This window comes from Amblyomma americanum, chromosome 4 (genome assembly GCF_052857255.1).
Source record: "Amblyomma americanum isolate KBUSLIRL-KWMA chromosome 4, ASM5285725v1, whole genome shotgun sequence".
NCBI classification, from domain to species: Eukaryota; Metazoa; Arthropoda; class Arachnida; order Ixodida; family Ixodidae; genus Amblyomma; species Amblyomma americanum.
In genome coordinates this window covers 120,079,806-120,095,299 of record NC_135500.1, presented here as the reverse complement: position 1 = coordinate 120,095,299, position 15,494 = coordinate 120,079,806, and the positions used below count along the sequence as shown (strand labels likewise).

General features: G+C 50.3%; 2 protein-coding genes across 3 annotated transcripts in view; both read left to right on the top strand.

The window, feature by feature from the left end:
- Window positions 1-15,494, top strand: part of LOC144128289 (putative carbonic anhydrase-like protein 2) — a 196,747-nt gene that overhangs the window by 76,074 nt on the left and 105,179 nt on the right. The gene's annotated exons all lie outside the window — the stretch shown is intronic.
- LOC144130333 (uncharacterized) lies at window positions 10,695-13,515 on the top strand. Its single transcript, XM_077664266.1, has one exon. It carries the CDS (start codon window positions 10,744-10,746, stop codon window positions 13,444-13,446), a length of 2,703 nt encoding a protein of 900 aa, XP_077520392.1. The 5' UTR covers window positions 10,695-10,743; the 3' UTR covers window positions 13,447-13,515.

Below are 15,494 nucleotides of genomic sequence, written 5' to 3'. Positions count from 1 at the left end.
AACACAGACCAAAAGAGAGAGAGAGAAAAAGAGAATTGAAGAAAGGAAGGGAAACAAAGAGAAAATTGTTCAGCGATGGGGCTCTTAGTTTGAGAGGGTAGAGAGAGAGAGAGATAGAGAGAGATGGAAAAGAAAGAGGGGAAAGACAGACGGAGGTTTGGCGCAGAAGACAACCCCCGATCCCCCGGAAGCAGCGGTGGCAGCAGCAGAAGCGGCGCCTCCCGACTAAACGGCCCCGCGCGGCTGACTCCGCCGTCCGGCTTGAGGGGGGAGGCCCTCGCTAATTGCAATTAGGACTCTGCCGGTATCGACAATTAGGCGGAGATTGCTCTTTCCTTGCGATGCCGAGTGCGCGCCGCTGACGAGGCCCGGCTCGCTTAAATGACTTCCGGTAGGAAGCGCGCGTGCAACCGGATGGAGAAGGTCCCCTCCCGCGTGGCGACTGATCTGCTCCGCGCTGACTCTTCTTTCTTTCTCCTTCTCTTTCTCTTTCTCTCCTCTTCTTCATTACTTGGCGTTCTGCTTCCCCCCACGCACGCCCACGCTTTTGTTTATCTTCCGTGGAGCTTTTGCAGCTGCCAAGGACGTGCCCATGACTCCGTCAAGGCTATTTGCTTCGTCTTCATCCCGCTGTGCCAAGAAGAAGGCGAAGTCACTCGCGTCCTCCAAAGAATGCTTGTTTACCCTTGTGGGAAGAAGGAACGGAAATGACACGATAAAGACGAGAACAAAGAAATGGGTGCACTTTTTTTTGCACATTTTACTATGCCGCGATTGTTTATCTATTCTGGCGCGTGACTTTCCTCAACCTTTGCGAGGAAGAATTAACAGTTCTGTTAATGATCCCGTCGATCAAATCATTTCTGCAGTCGTGTTTCAATGTTTTACCATCGTCATTCTTGGTTTGGTTTAGTTTGGTTTATGGGAGTTTAACGTCCCAAAGTGACTCAGGATATTAGAGACACCGTAGTTAAGGGCTCCGGAAATTTCGACCTCCTGGGGTTCTTTAACGTGCACTGACATCGCACAGCAGATGGGTCACTAGAATTCCGGAATTTCGCCTCCATTGAAATTCGACCGCGGCGGCCGGGATCGAACCCGCGTCTTTCGGGCCAGCAGCCGATCGCCATAACCACTCAGCCAAGGCGGCGGCTCTGTCATTCTTGGTTTTCATTTCTTTACAGTAGAAAGCGAGGCCTAAAAGTAAACGAAACGCGTATCACCGTTTATAATTGCGTTAAGAACATGTCCGCGTTCCTATTCGCAGAAGAAAGCAATCACCGCCTTCCCCGCCTGCGATTGCACTATTGGCATGCATGCGATTGCATGCGATTGCAGCGAAAGCTCCTCAATGAACCCTGGCCAATACCCCGTCGTGAGTGTGTGCCATGTCCCTAAGAAGAAGAAGACGACGACGACGACGACGACGACGACGACAACAACAACAACAACAACGACGACGACGACAACGACAACGACGACAACGACGACGACGACGACGACGACGACGACGACGACGACGACAACAACAACAACGACGACGACATCAACAACAACAACAACAACAACAACAACAACAACAACAACAACAACAACAACAACAACAACAACAACAACAACAACAACAACAACAACAACAACAACAACAACAACAACAACAACAACAACAACAACAACGACGACGACGACGACGACGACGACGACGACGACGACGACGACGACGACGACGACGACGACGACAACAACAACAGCAACAAGATCAACGACGACGACGACGACGACAACAACAACAACAACAAGATCAACGACGACGACGACGACAACAACAACAACAACAAGATCAACGACGACGACGACGACGACAACAACAACAACAACAAGATCAACGACGACGACGACGAGGCCGACGACAACAACAACAACAACAACGACGACAACGACGACAACAACAACAACAACAATAAATTCTAGCGTAGTTCGTAGGCATGAGTCCCTCCGAATTTCGACAGTTTAAACGTGAAGCTGGAGAAGGAAAGCCCCGTGCTGTGGGGAGTCGTGAGGTTCGTCAAACTTCTCGAGTGACTTCCTTTTGTTTAAGGTTTTCAGCGGCGTTGTCAGTGGTCTACAGAGGCGAGACGTAACACCTGCGCGCTCTGCAGTCCGTTCTCTGGCCACTTCTCGTCGCCCACATCTGGCGCACACGTGGTCCACCTCCGCCTGAGCCGCTATATAGCGCCGATCGAAAGGGCGACTAAGCAGGCTCGGGCATGAGCTGAGAAACAAAACTTTTCCTCTTTATCTCTATTCCTCTCTCTCTATCAAGAAGACAATCGAGCGAACCTTGAACGTTCTGCACCGACGAAGTCGACTACAGGACCCACACTCACGCCCACGTGCAACCTAGAAAGCTGAGAAGAACGAAGAAAACTCAATTTTCAGCCGCCAATGCACGTACTCCTTTCAACGTGTTCCTGACGAAGTAACTGCTCCCGCTCAGAGACCGATTCACAATGCTCGCTTGTGCAAGCTGGTAGGAAAAGGAACAAGAGACAGGACAAGACCAGCGTATCGTTTGGGTGAATAATAAGCTGCTCCCTTTGTGGCCGGCTTCCCCCCCCAGTTTCTCATTCTGAGGCCCGGAGCGAGCCGCACAAACGTACACTACACAAATGCTGCCCTAAAAACCGGGTCTCTCCATAGGCTGTTCTCGTAGGCAGCACAGGGACTGGCGTTCCCTTCATTCGTTTCCGACTCGCCTCCACCTGCCTCCCCTCCTCTTTGGGCACGTGGATGTGGGTGGACCGCACGAGAACGTGGTTTCGATCCGGCGCCCCTGCGACTCGTTTGCGCCAGCAGCCGTTCTTATTTTTCCCGACGCTGGCGGCATTCGTGGGCAGGCCGCTCGATTGCGGTATTCATGGCGCGTTCCATCACCTCCGCGGGTGTATGACGCGGGTCAGGCCTCGTTCTCCTCGTTCTCCGTCCCCCGCCCCCATATGTCCATTGCGATGGGGCCCGAGCTTTCTTCGGCATTTATTTCTCTACCTCGCCTCTGTCCGCGGCGCCACCTCGCGCGGCCAACCCAATGAAGCGCTCTTTTGTTATGCCCGAGTATCGCTTGTCATCCACGGTGAAGATGAGAGTCGCATTAAGCAGTTCGTGCGATGTTGTTCGGTCGCTTCTTCTTTCGGTCGAGGTAAGTTCGCACCTTTGTCGCCGTGGTACGAGCTCGATGCCGCTCCGCCCCCTCAGAGACGACACTCGTATCATGGCGTTGGCTCAGTGTCTCGTGGCGGTACGGCGCTTTTCTGCGACGCACAGAATGGCTTTCAACTTTTTTGTCGCCGTTAATAGACAGATGTGATTGATTGCCTAGTTACAGCACTCGGAGTCAGTGATTATGTTTTGCCTTTTGCTTTTCTTTCTCAACTCCTAGTAAAGGAAAAAGTTCACGGCGTATTTACTAGCACATGGGTTAGGAGCCGATGATAATAATAATAATAATAATAATAATAATAATAATAATAATAATTGGTTTGGAGGAAAGGAAATGGCGCAGTATCTGTCTCATATATAGTTGAACACCTGAACCGCGCCGTAAGGGAAGGGATAAAGGAGGGAGTGAAAGAAGAAAGAGGTGCCGTAGTGGAGGGCTCCGGAATAATTTCGACCACCTGGGGATCTTTAACGTCCACTGACAGCGCACAGCACACGGGCGCCTTAGCGTTTTTCCCCCATAAAAACGCAGCCGCCGCGGTCGGGTTCGAACCCGGGAACTCCGGATCAGTAGTCGAGCGCCGTAACCACTGAGCCACCCCGGTGGGTGCTGCAGAAGCGTCTCTACGGAAGACGCGGAATGCAAATACAAACAACGCTGAAAATTTCTTTCTTTCTTCCTTTCTTTCTTTCTTTCTTTCTTTCTTTCTTTCTTTCTTTCTTTCTTTCTTTCTTTCTTTCTTTCTTTCTTTCTTTCATTCTTTCGTTCTTTCTTTCTTTCTTCCTTTCTTTCTTTCTTTCTTTCTTTCTTTCTGTCCTTCCTTGCTTCCTTTCGTCTTTCTTTCTTTTTTTCCTTCTTTCTATCTTTCTTTCTTTCCTTCCTTCCTTCCTTCCTTCCTTCCTTCCTTCCTTCCTTCCTTTCGTCTTTTTCCCTTCTTTCTTTCTTTCTTTCTTTCTTCCTTTCTTCCTTTCTTTCCTTCTTTCTTTCTTTCTTTCTTTCTTTCAGTGAGTGATTGAATCTCGCGGCTTGTGAGTGCTCGTATTGCACTAAAAGACACAAAATGCGTCTGCTGTCGCGTCTTCTCGCGCTGTGGAAAGTAAACTCATTACTGAATACAACCAAAACTTTGATCACGACCAGTAAAGTTCGTTAAATGAATCCGACAACCTTACTCTATCAAGAAAGCGACAAAGAAGGAGGGAAACGCCCCTTCCTCATCGCGATATTTCAGTCGTTCGCCCTCTGTAGACGGCATCTTTTCTTCTTTCTTTCACCTGAAAAGGCCTTGTTTGTTGCTTCTGTTTTCTCCTTCTAACCAGGAGGCGGAAAAGTGCCTCGCGGCTCAACCCTAAGCATTCCGACCACCGCAAGGTAACAGGAGACAATTTGCCCGGACATCTCATTTACGCTACCTGCACTTCGATCACAATCTTGAGCAAACCTCGGCGCACTCACCTAACTCGGGAGTGGCCTGCGGTCGAGGCTCTAGCCCCCTTCGGGCTATCGCCAGTGGAGCGCAAATAAACGTTCTTCTCCCCAACAATCAAGGGGCGGTGGGTGGCGCTCGAAGGAGCTTCGACAAAGGAAACAGAAAACCGGGCCTACCAACTCCCAGAGGGATCCAAACAATGCAAGCTTTCCCCGAGAACAACAAGAGGACGCGGAGGAGGAGGAGGCCACGTAACAAGCTCAAGATGGGCTCCGGAGCGCTGGCGTAAGCCTTGCGGAGGCAAGACTTTGGGAAGAAAGGAAACCCAGCTCTTCGTCGGCGGACTCGAGGGCTCTCCAAAGAAACGCGCTCGGCACCTCCTCTCCCCCCTCATCTCTAGATTGAGAAGGGAAGGGCACTGAAATCGCCGATCAGGGTCGTCCGAGCGGCGAGCCAAGGAGCGCACACCGCGCTGAATTCACGAAGGCGTAGTGAAAGCGAGCGCACTCGGTGATCATTGACTGAGGCACCGGCAATCGTGTTCGACAAAGGACCACCTTTGGCCGCCCTCTTTCCTCTCCACATTCCCCTCTTCTCTTTCCTTATTCCTTCCCCTCGCCACCGCGCCACACTGGCCTGCGTTTCTTTTTTCTGCTCTGTAATGCACTTACTTTAGATCCTCTCAACCCCGCTTGTTCTTCCCCCCAGTTCGCCTTCGTCCCGTGTTCTTTCTTCTCGTCATGTTTGTTTGCGGTGTTTGTTGTCCGGCGGCCAACAGCTTTTACGAGTGCGTGTTTTCGCTTGTTTCTGTTGGAAGCGTATAACCGCGACTTGTTTTGTTTTCCTTCTTGCACCGTGGGCCTGGTCGCGATCCGCGCTGTATGTTCGATTTCAAGCTGTAGAGGTCAAACCACTCCCTTGTCTCTTGTGCGTGTGTTCTGATTTTAGTTGTATTGGTATCGTGGCGTATTTTCTCTTTTTGTTGTTGTGGCGGTAGGGTATCTTCAAAACGCTATGCGCAAAGCATGGTTTGTTCGCTGTTCTTGAAGTTTGCTCCCTAGAAATCGAAGCAGATTGCTTAAACACATGACGATTATTTCTTTCATCGGCACTGGCTGGTTAACGAACTCGGCCTTGGCTTGGAGGCCCTTTCACGGACATCTTGCCCACTTTGTGTGTTTCACTAAGGTAAATTCATCCGCCTTGGTGGCTTAGCGGCATTGGGCTGCTGAACTTAAGGACGCTGGGTTAGATGCCTGCTGCGATGGCCGTATTTCGATGGAGGCGAAATGCAAAATCGCCTGTGTGATGCTGGTGCATGTTAAAGAACTGCAGGCAGTCGAAACTCATCCGCAGTTCTTTACTGCGGCGCGGTCTTCGAGCCCATGTGCGCTTCATGGAAGTTTAACCCAACTAAACCCAACACAAAACAACACAACACAACATATAAAGTAACGTAACTTAAAGCTGAACATACAACAAATCTCGAAAGCAGGCAAATGGTATTACTGGTGTCCTAGTCGTGAGGAGATGCCTTCTAGCAAGTTTCAGTCGCAGACATCGAGAGGATCATGATTTAAATAAGTTTTTAATGAATATTATCCGAGGAGCCTCTCGGCATTTCCACCCACGTCGAGTGACATCACAGTCCACTTTATCCAATTATTTTGACGTCATCAAATTCAATGGTTGTTCACAGGATTAACCAGTGCCTTTCGGCGACGCTGACGTTTTCACGGAAGCAGTAGTTCAGGTTGGCTGGTCGACCGCGACGTCAAGGTGCACTTCAGCGCTGGCGCCAACCCAGACCAAGACTGACGATACAAAGTCGATTGAAACCAATTATTAACGCTTTGCACTAATGTTCTGGGCTCATTTTCATTATTACATGGCCCGTAGATTTCTTTCAAAGCCAAGAAATGGACACCCAAAAACTTTGTGCCTGTCCCCCTTAACACAACGCAACACAGTACAGCACAACACAACACAACACAACACGACACTACACAACACAACACAGCACAACACAACACAACACAACACAACACAGCACAACACAACACAACACAACACAACACAACACAACATAACATAATGTAACATAACGCAACATGACCTTACATATTACATAATCAAGTAGAATTCATATAAATAGCTTTTGCTTGTCCACAATACTACAGCGGCATGCTAGGTCTGTGTCGGGGGCTTCTGAGTTCCGCTGGGGTTTCATTTTTTGCACAATAGCTATGACGCTATGAGGGTGGAAGAATGGCGCCAAAAATATGAATGCGAACCGTTGCAGGAAGTGTACACATCGTTCCCGTCGCGTTGCTGTGTTATGCGCCCGTCGTGCTTTTTTCCGTAGTGGTCCACATTGGGCCGCGTAATTTAAGTAGGCATACCCATCGTGTTGATTACACAGCCCTTAGCAGTATTAGATGCCCTGCCAAATATTGCATAAATATATAATATTTGCCACCGTGGTTCATCCTTACTTCAGAATGTGACTTCACACTTACAAATTTACACAAAAAAGAAACGCCACATGAGCACATACTACAAAAAATCTTTAATAATAATTGATTTTTTGGGGGAAAGGAAATGGCGCAGTATATGTCTCATATATCGTTGGACACCTGAACCGCGCCGTAAGGGAAGGGATAAAGGAGGGAGTGAAACAAGAGAGGAAGAGATAGGTGCCGTAGTGGAGGGCTCCGGAATAATTTCGACCACCTGGGGATCTTTAACGTGCACTGACATCGCACAGCACACGGGCGCCTTAGCGTTTTTCCTCCATAAAAACGCAGCCGCCGCGGTCGGGTTCGAACCCGGGAAGTCCGGATCTTTGTACTACAAGAAAAAAAATGACACCTATAGTGAATTCTGTAATTCGAGAAAAAAATAAAAAAATCATGCAACTGCTACAGTACGCGTCGGTTTGTTGTGCCGAATGTCATGCCATCTTTGTAAGAGAGAGCATAAAAGTAATAGAGAGCATAAGAGTAATAGTAAGAGAGAGCATAAAAGATAGCATCATTTAGGCCGATTCCTTGAGTATGCTCGAAGCACCGCACTCTAGAAATGTTGCTGAACTCATAATAGGACACATCAAACATAACATAGATAAAATCACAAGGCAAAGGCATAACATTACATTCTGCTGGGTCTCTAGCCATGTTGCAATTGTAGGTAATGAGACAGCAGATGCATGCGCAGCACAAGCCCGAATTGGTCAAATAAAAGAAGTGAACATACCACACAGAGATTTTTTGAAATTACTGCACAGTAAACTCAGAAATAAGTGGTAGGCTGCATGGCACGAACAGACAAACAACAAACTGCATTCCATAAGCCAATTCTAGATAATGGAAATCATGTAGACGTCAAGAACCTTTTGCCCAAGTTATTTTATGTCGGCTACGCATTGGACACACACACTTTACGCACTACCCTCTACTGACAAAACAAGACAAACCTCTCTGGAAAATGTGTGGTGCAGAAGTCTCAGTAAACCGTATCTGAATTGCAAGAATAAAACTAGAAGAAATAAGAAATAAATATTTCTGAACATTTTACAATAAATGCATCCCTTTACACCCCTTGTTGCTTTTTAGAGAATCGAGCACTGATTGGATTTTGAACTACTTTTAAGTTTCTCAAAGAAGCCAATGTTTTAAACAAACTTAGGTATAAAAAGCCTCAGCTTTAACCAAATCTCTAACCTTGTGTTCGGCGCATCATAGCCTCAGTTGCTTTTGCGCCACTAAAATCAATATAACTAACTAACTATTGCACATCCGTACATTTGTAGGCCAGTACTGTAAAATCGGAATGGCTGCACAACACTGTGAGCGCAAACGTGCGCAGCTGAAGTCCGAATATGCGGGCATTTATTCCTTAAAAATACCGACAGTGCACAACCGTAGTGCTGACCAGCTCCTCCTGTGTCTTTCCAACAGCAGCGCCCTGGCTTCTCATTCGTTCTCAATGGGAGGACGTCATTAATGCATGAAATGCCTTATGTGGCTACATTTTTACTTTGTCGTGTTCGCCTTCCGCGCGTCCTGTTTCCTTCTGTCCGGTCTACCACGTCAGCACTTCTTTGTCCGTCCGCTCGCAAAGGTGCGCGCCAGTGCAAAAGTAAAATACTCGTGATGTGCGACTGGGCTTGTCCTCTGCAATTACGCGGGCGCCGAACGTCGTGAAATGGGCCAACGTATCGCATACAGCTGGCGCTATGCATGGTCTTCAGCGCGAGTCCGCCTCACCAACACAAGGGCAAGCTCATTTGGACAACAAAGAAGGATCTCTGTGCCTACCAGCCCGGGTGAAAGGCCCTAAAAATAGCTGAACCTCCCTTACGGCTTCGTTAATAGTACCTCAAAGTGGAAGCACTATACCTGCTGCAACCTACCACTTAATATTCTCCGAGTTCAAAGTTATTTCTTGAGCATTGCCAGCTTACTTACGCAGTAGTGGACGCAGTCTGTTTTTCAGTCTTTTATTTGTACAACAGCGTTTGCAAGGTAGCCGCTCAAAGAGGGGTCATCGCCTCTTCCCTAGCCCTCTCCAAAACGTCAGTGACCCAGAAGTCGATGCAAGTCTGTGACAAAGAGATATAATAGAGAGACTGTGCGAGGGAGAAATAAGGGAGTGAGCGAGCGACTGACTGAATGCCGGCTTATCGCCGGGGCGGCGCGCCTCTCTCTTCGGGCGAGACGACGTGTACCACTCACGCGCAGTCCACCTCTCGCGCGGCCCGCAACAAAAGCGTGACTCTGCGAGATTGATGAGGCTGTCCGGACCCCTCGGGTCTCGCGGCGACCACCGCTGCAGTACTCGTGGGGTTCGGACCCCTTCGTCTCCCGCGCCGAGGAAACTACGGGATCGCGTGCGCACTGCTCGCACGGCCCCGGGTCTGGCTCCAGGGGGGAGTGGCTGTGCGAGAATACCGTGCCCATCATGGTCGTCGTGAGTTGTCGCGCCTGCGTAATTAAGACAAAGTCCGGCGCTTGGCCGGCCACCGCCACTGCACTCTGTGTCTCTCTCGCGTGCGACTCCAGCGGCTCGCGCACACGAGTGAGATGAGATAAAAGCCGTGCGCACCAAGCGCGTAGTTAATTGGGATCCGCTATCTGGGAGCCAGGCGTGCCTTGTTCCGTGGGCGAGCCTAATGGAGCTGCAGGTGTCCGTGGAAGGAGTGCTATCATGCTCGGCGTGGTTTTCGTGCCGACCTGCTCGAGCGGGATGCACGGTTTTCTTTTCAGCGTAAATAATGAATGACTTTGGTGTTTTCTTCTGTCCGTTTTTTTTTCTTTAGGCAGAGAAACGGGCCAAAATGCAACCAACAGGCACCAATTTGATATAGCGATGCGGAATGTGACGTGACGGAAATTCTGCCTTAATCAGGGCGGTAGCTTTACTTATTTGCGTCCGGAATGGCAAAGGGTGACCCTGTAATTGAACAGCCTTTAAGCTATGTCATAGTTCACTCTTGAGGCTGTGCCTACTTGGTGAGCTTTTTTTTTCGAGGGTTTTTTGCCAGTTCAGTTGGCTGCTGATCTTGTGCGTGACAATCAGGCAAACAGCCAGTCGTATCTTTGCGCTCTATGACGGCGATACGATTGCGATTAGACTCCATAAGCTTCGGTATTAACCGCGTATGTGCGGCTTCGCCTTTCACGACCTCGAGAAGTGGCTGGGTGAGCGATCAATTACGTAATCCCTTTAGTCACTTTGCAGACAAGAGTTCGTGCCAGCTTCCTTTTGTTGTGCTCTCGAATGAAACGTAAAATGTACAGTTTCCTGTCACTGATTGCCCCAGTATGCGAACATAGAAACTTTGTTTTTGGTAACAAAAACGCGGATAAAACTGATGCATGAAGATTAATGCCTATTTATTGCATGATTCTCACATTTCAGCTTTTTTTTTTCTATATGCATTCAACACAGCGCTCGCATTGCTGTTGTTTATTCGTTGTTATTTTAATTTTTCTTCGTCTTCTTCGGTGTAACATAGCCGCGCTAGTCGGTGCCACCACGGGCCGGTGAGCGGGCGCGATTAGAAAAGAAGGAGGACAGAGCTGCGAGGGCGAAGATGATCTGGTCGTTCACTGCCGTCGCGTCCATGGCCCTGTTTCTGATGCACAAGGGCGGCAGGCTGCCAGACCGCGGCCCGGGACCTCCGGGATCGCTGTCCAACCAGCTGCCGTACACCATGGACGTGACCCCGGTCCGTCCTTACCAGGCGCCGGTCCACTACATGCGCAACTTCCTCGATCGCCTGGAATCTAGGCCTCGGGACATCAACTTCTTTCTCGAGCTGGCCCGGGAGCCCAACAGCTTCATGGACATCTTGGGTAACTACCAGCATGGCATCAGCTCTGTCGTCCAAGTCGGCAATGTCCTGCTGGCCGTGGTGGCCATCGGTGGCGTAGTCGTGGTAGCCGGGCGGTGGGTTGGCTACTTCGGCGCAGATAGCAACAAGGAGAGCGAGGGGGAAGAGAATGAGGAGGAGGAGGGACAGGAAGAGCCCTCGCCCTCCTACAAGACCGCCTACACGACTGCCATGGCCGTGACGTTGTTCCTTGCGGCCATCGGTTTTGTGCTGTCCTTCTTGCTTTACGAAACAAGCAGTGACCTGAGCGCCTCTATCGACACCCTGCCGGTGGTGAAGGAGATGGCGGCCAGAGACCTCGCCGCCTTCGTAACCAACACGATCAACCAGAGGATGGAAGACGCGAGTCGCAAGAAGCGGCGTCATCTTGATGAGATCGAAGGCGACTTTGAAAAGGCGTTCAGCCGCTTCCTCGAATCTCGCATGCACGAAGAGCTGGTGATGCGCAACGGCCTCAACGTCACCGACTGCGCCCAGAATGTGCGACAAATTGGAATGCTCTTTGTAAAGGACGGAGTTAGGTCTCAGGGAAATCGGTTGCTGCGAGCGAGCAAAAGTCTGGCCCGGATAAGTGACTACCGGAAACGACTTTGTGGTCTGGTGGCAAAACAAGTGGCTAAGACGACGTCCAAGGAGAGGAAGCAAGTCGTAAAGAGTCTGAAGAAGCAGCTTCACGATAGTGCAAAAGCAAGGGCAGAAGAGGAACTGAAAGAGACGCTAAGCGGTCTAGACAGAGCTTTTAACAGGCTGATGACATACGGTTCGAGGACAGGCTGGTGGGAGAGGTTCCGGTCATCCACGCTCTTCGGACTTGTACCCATCTTCTTCCTCTGTATCTTCGCTATTATGATCCCTTTCATTGTGGTAGCCCTGACTCAGCAAAACGTTGACGAAGAGACCGAGGCTAAAAGCACTCGTTTCCGGGTAGCTGGCGTAGCGCTGGCGTATGGCGCCTTCTTCCTGTACATAGTGGTTGTGCTGGCACTGTACTTGGCTCTGCAAGTCTTTCCTTACGCCGCGGTTGGTGAGTGTTACCTCTGCAATTCCTACAGACAAGGATCATTCAAGGTCCTGAACATGCTCGCGGTGCGGCTGTGGCCGCTCAACGAGCGGGCCTCAATTTTCCGCGGTATCCACCCGAGCGAAATATTAGGCAAATGCAGCCACGGAGACGCCACACTCGCCGACTTGAGCATCCCTGCAGAAGTGCGCCAAGACATGGACGTCACCCCTGGTAGCACAAGAGTACCACTCCTGGACACTGAAAGCTTAAGAATGGCCAAGCTAATGCCTTCGTTCCTCGTCCACGACCGACACGTGGCGCTGCTACCTGCTGATGACGTCAACGTAACGGTGTTTGTCAAGACTCTACGCATAAGCCTGTCCAAGGAGCGCGCCCTCACCGACGGCACGCGGCGCACCGCGTCCGCTTTCCTCAAGAAGCTGGACAAGGTGGACCTACAGGACGCCGCCGCGCGTATGGCCGCTACCAGCTATCGCCGCATGTTGCTCACGATGCTGCCCAAGTACTATGCGCAGTACCTCCATGGGCCGACCATCACCCAGAACGTCGGAAACTGCGGACCCGTGTACAATGTTGTAGACAAGACCATGAGTGCCACATGCGACGGCTTCGTCGACTCGCTTTTGGCGTTCGTGTTTTTCCTGGTGGTGACTGCCATCGTGTCGACGTTGGTGGCCGTCATGGCCGCGGCTAAGAAGAAGAAAAAGAAGAAGAGCAAGAGTAAGAAGAAGAAGAAGAGCAAGAGCAAAAAGAAGAAGAAAGGAAGCAAGAGCAAGAAGAAGAAGAAAGGAAGCAAGAGCAAGAAGAAGAAAGGTAGCAAAAGTAAGAAGAAAAAGAGCAAGAGCAAGAAAGGGAAGAAGAAAGCGAGCAAATCGGATGAGGGGGAGAAATCGGAAGGAGGAGAATCTTCCGAGTCGGCTGCCTCAACCAGTGCCTCGGCTAGTCCGACCACTAGCGCGGCCTCAGCACCGGCGAAGCCCGCGGCTCCAGCTGCGGGTGCAGCCCCGGCCAAGCCCGCGACACCGACGGGCTCGGGCTCCTTGAAGACAGCCTCGCAACCCACCCTGATTCGCGTTACGAGCACCAGGACGGAGGACACCATGATGGGTCCGGTGGACGAGACCGAGTTTGTGGAGATACGGCTGCCTGGAAAGGGGACGTCTGGAGAACAGCTGCCGACGGCTACCGTTGGCGTCGTTCCTTCTGGCACAAATCCTCCTGGGCCGTACCCTCCTGGTGCGTTTCCGCCAGGTGGGTACCCTCCTGGCGGGTACCCTCCCGGTGGGTATCCTCCTGGTGGTGTCCCTCCAGGCGGTTACGGCGCCCCTTACGGTGCCCCTGCTCCGCCGGTCGGCATGCCTCCCTACCCGGGTCGGTAGCCAGCCAGTCGAGCCGATGGTCATGTTGTGTTGTGTACCGCAGAACAGAAAAAAATGTTGCTTGTCTATTCCCCACATGCCTCTCTTCATTCAAAGATTGAAGACTCTACCATATACATTATTACTTTAGTGGAGAAACCTGAGTAAGAACGTCGTGTTAAGAGGCTTGATCTTCTACGTGCAAGAAAAGTTAGGGCATCGTGAAGTAGGAAGAGGCGAAATTTTTGTCTTCTGATTCAAGGCGTGACGTCCGTCAAAGGTAAAAATCAAGGCCAAAAAATAGAATTGGTGTGAATCACTCATTTCGAGCAAGCCGGTAAATAATCCGTTCATCTTTATCCTCATGACAATATAGGGTTCTATAAGTGTCAGCATCTCTTCAGTTTTCTTATGCCATTATCGCCGCCCTGAGGAAACAGCAGATTTCCCCTTCCTCGTCGCAGGGGCGATAAAAGCGAACCGCAAAAGCAGTGGGAAATTTGTTCCGCATGGAGTCTGCTGCGGTGCTAACTGTAGCCCGGGTGGTGCAGTCTTTATGAGAGGAATGCCACTGCCAGGCTCTCTTGTAATGGCTCCTGTTAAACAGCAATTTTATCCGCGGGACATCCACTCCAGCTATGAATGGCTACAGTAAAGGCGGGTTATAAGTCGGAGCCTAAGATTTCTTGGTTTAGCGCTCTTGTGGATAGTTTCATTTGGCAGCTTCGTCACCACTATAGTGCATCGTTCGTTTCCAGTTCTGTATCCAGATTTGAGATCCGAACCCAGCTGGATGTGACTCGCGCGGTGCTATACGATGCATGAAACGGGGCTCAGAAAACAACCATCAGTTATCTGCGAAGCACGAGAGGCTTAACCCATACAGCAGAACCTCCCACCCACGTTATAGCTTGTATTGCTTATTTAGTTTATTTTTCTAGTGTGTGAAGAGTGAGAGAGAGAAAGCAGTTTAATGAAAGGAAACGTAGTGAGGTCGGCCGACGGTAATGTGACCCTGGCCTGCTACTCCACACTGGGGAAGGGAAAGGAAAATTTCGTACAGCTGCCGTCAGTGAGCGCGTAGTATTGACGACACAAGCCCACTAGCCAGCAGTGCAAGTCGCTTCTTCTAGGGTGCGCCACACACAATCCCCCTTTTCTGCCTTTTTTTTTGTTCAAGTACTCCTTGTGATCGGCGCCTTTAGCCGATGCGTGCTAAAGCTGGTAGCGAGTAAGAGAACGTTCGTATTCGGGCTGTCTTGCGTTCGTTATTCGCTTCCATTCACTGCGCCGTGGTTTTCGCTGCCATTTTTCGTTCTTCTTCTTCTATTCTCTTTCTGCTTCACGCCTGGCGCACAAATGCGCGTTCGAAGCCCTTGCTTTCGCTTCCCTGGCACTGATGGCGCCGCCACTTCGGCCGCAATAGCAGCATCGGAACAGTCCTCGTCCTCTTCTCTCTTTCCTTCTATTTCGTTGAAAAAAAAAATAAGGTGAAGAAGACAAAAAGGGGAGAAAAAAAGAAATCAGGCCCCGCCAGTCGAGACAGCAGCCGGAAGCACAGAGCGGAACCCGCGGTGCAAGCGGCGAGAGCAACTAATTTCGAAGAACGCATTCCGATTGCTTTCCTTTCGAGTTGGCTGACTCCGTCCTGCTGTGCTGTGCTATTCTCCCCAAATTTCTCTCTCTCTCTCTTTCTCTTCTTTTCCGCTTCACTTTCTGTTTTTCATTCCTTGTGTGCACCGCCCATCGTTCTCACTGTGTCTCTCAACCCCCTCGCAATTTCCCCATACTTTTTTTTCTCTCTCTCTCTCTCTTTTTTCCTCTTTTCCGTTCCGCACGCTTGTGCAGCGCATGCGACTGGCTTCTTTTTCTGCCGCTTTGTCTCCCATCCCTCTTTCTTCAAAACTCGGCTTCGCAATAAATTGCGGCGGCCGTATCGTCCCTTTTCCCGCCTTCTTCTCCCTCCCTAAAGCGGGAGAATGCGCCGACGAGAACCGAAAGCAATACTACCAGAGGAAATAGAAAGAAAGTGAGAAAGAGAGACTCAAGGTGATCTAAAGGCGAAAGCT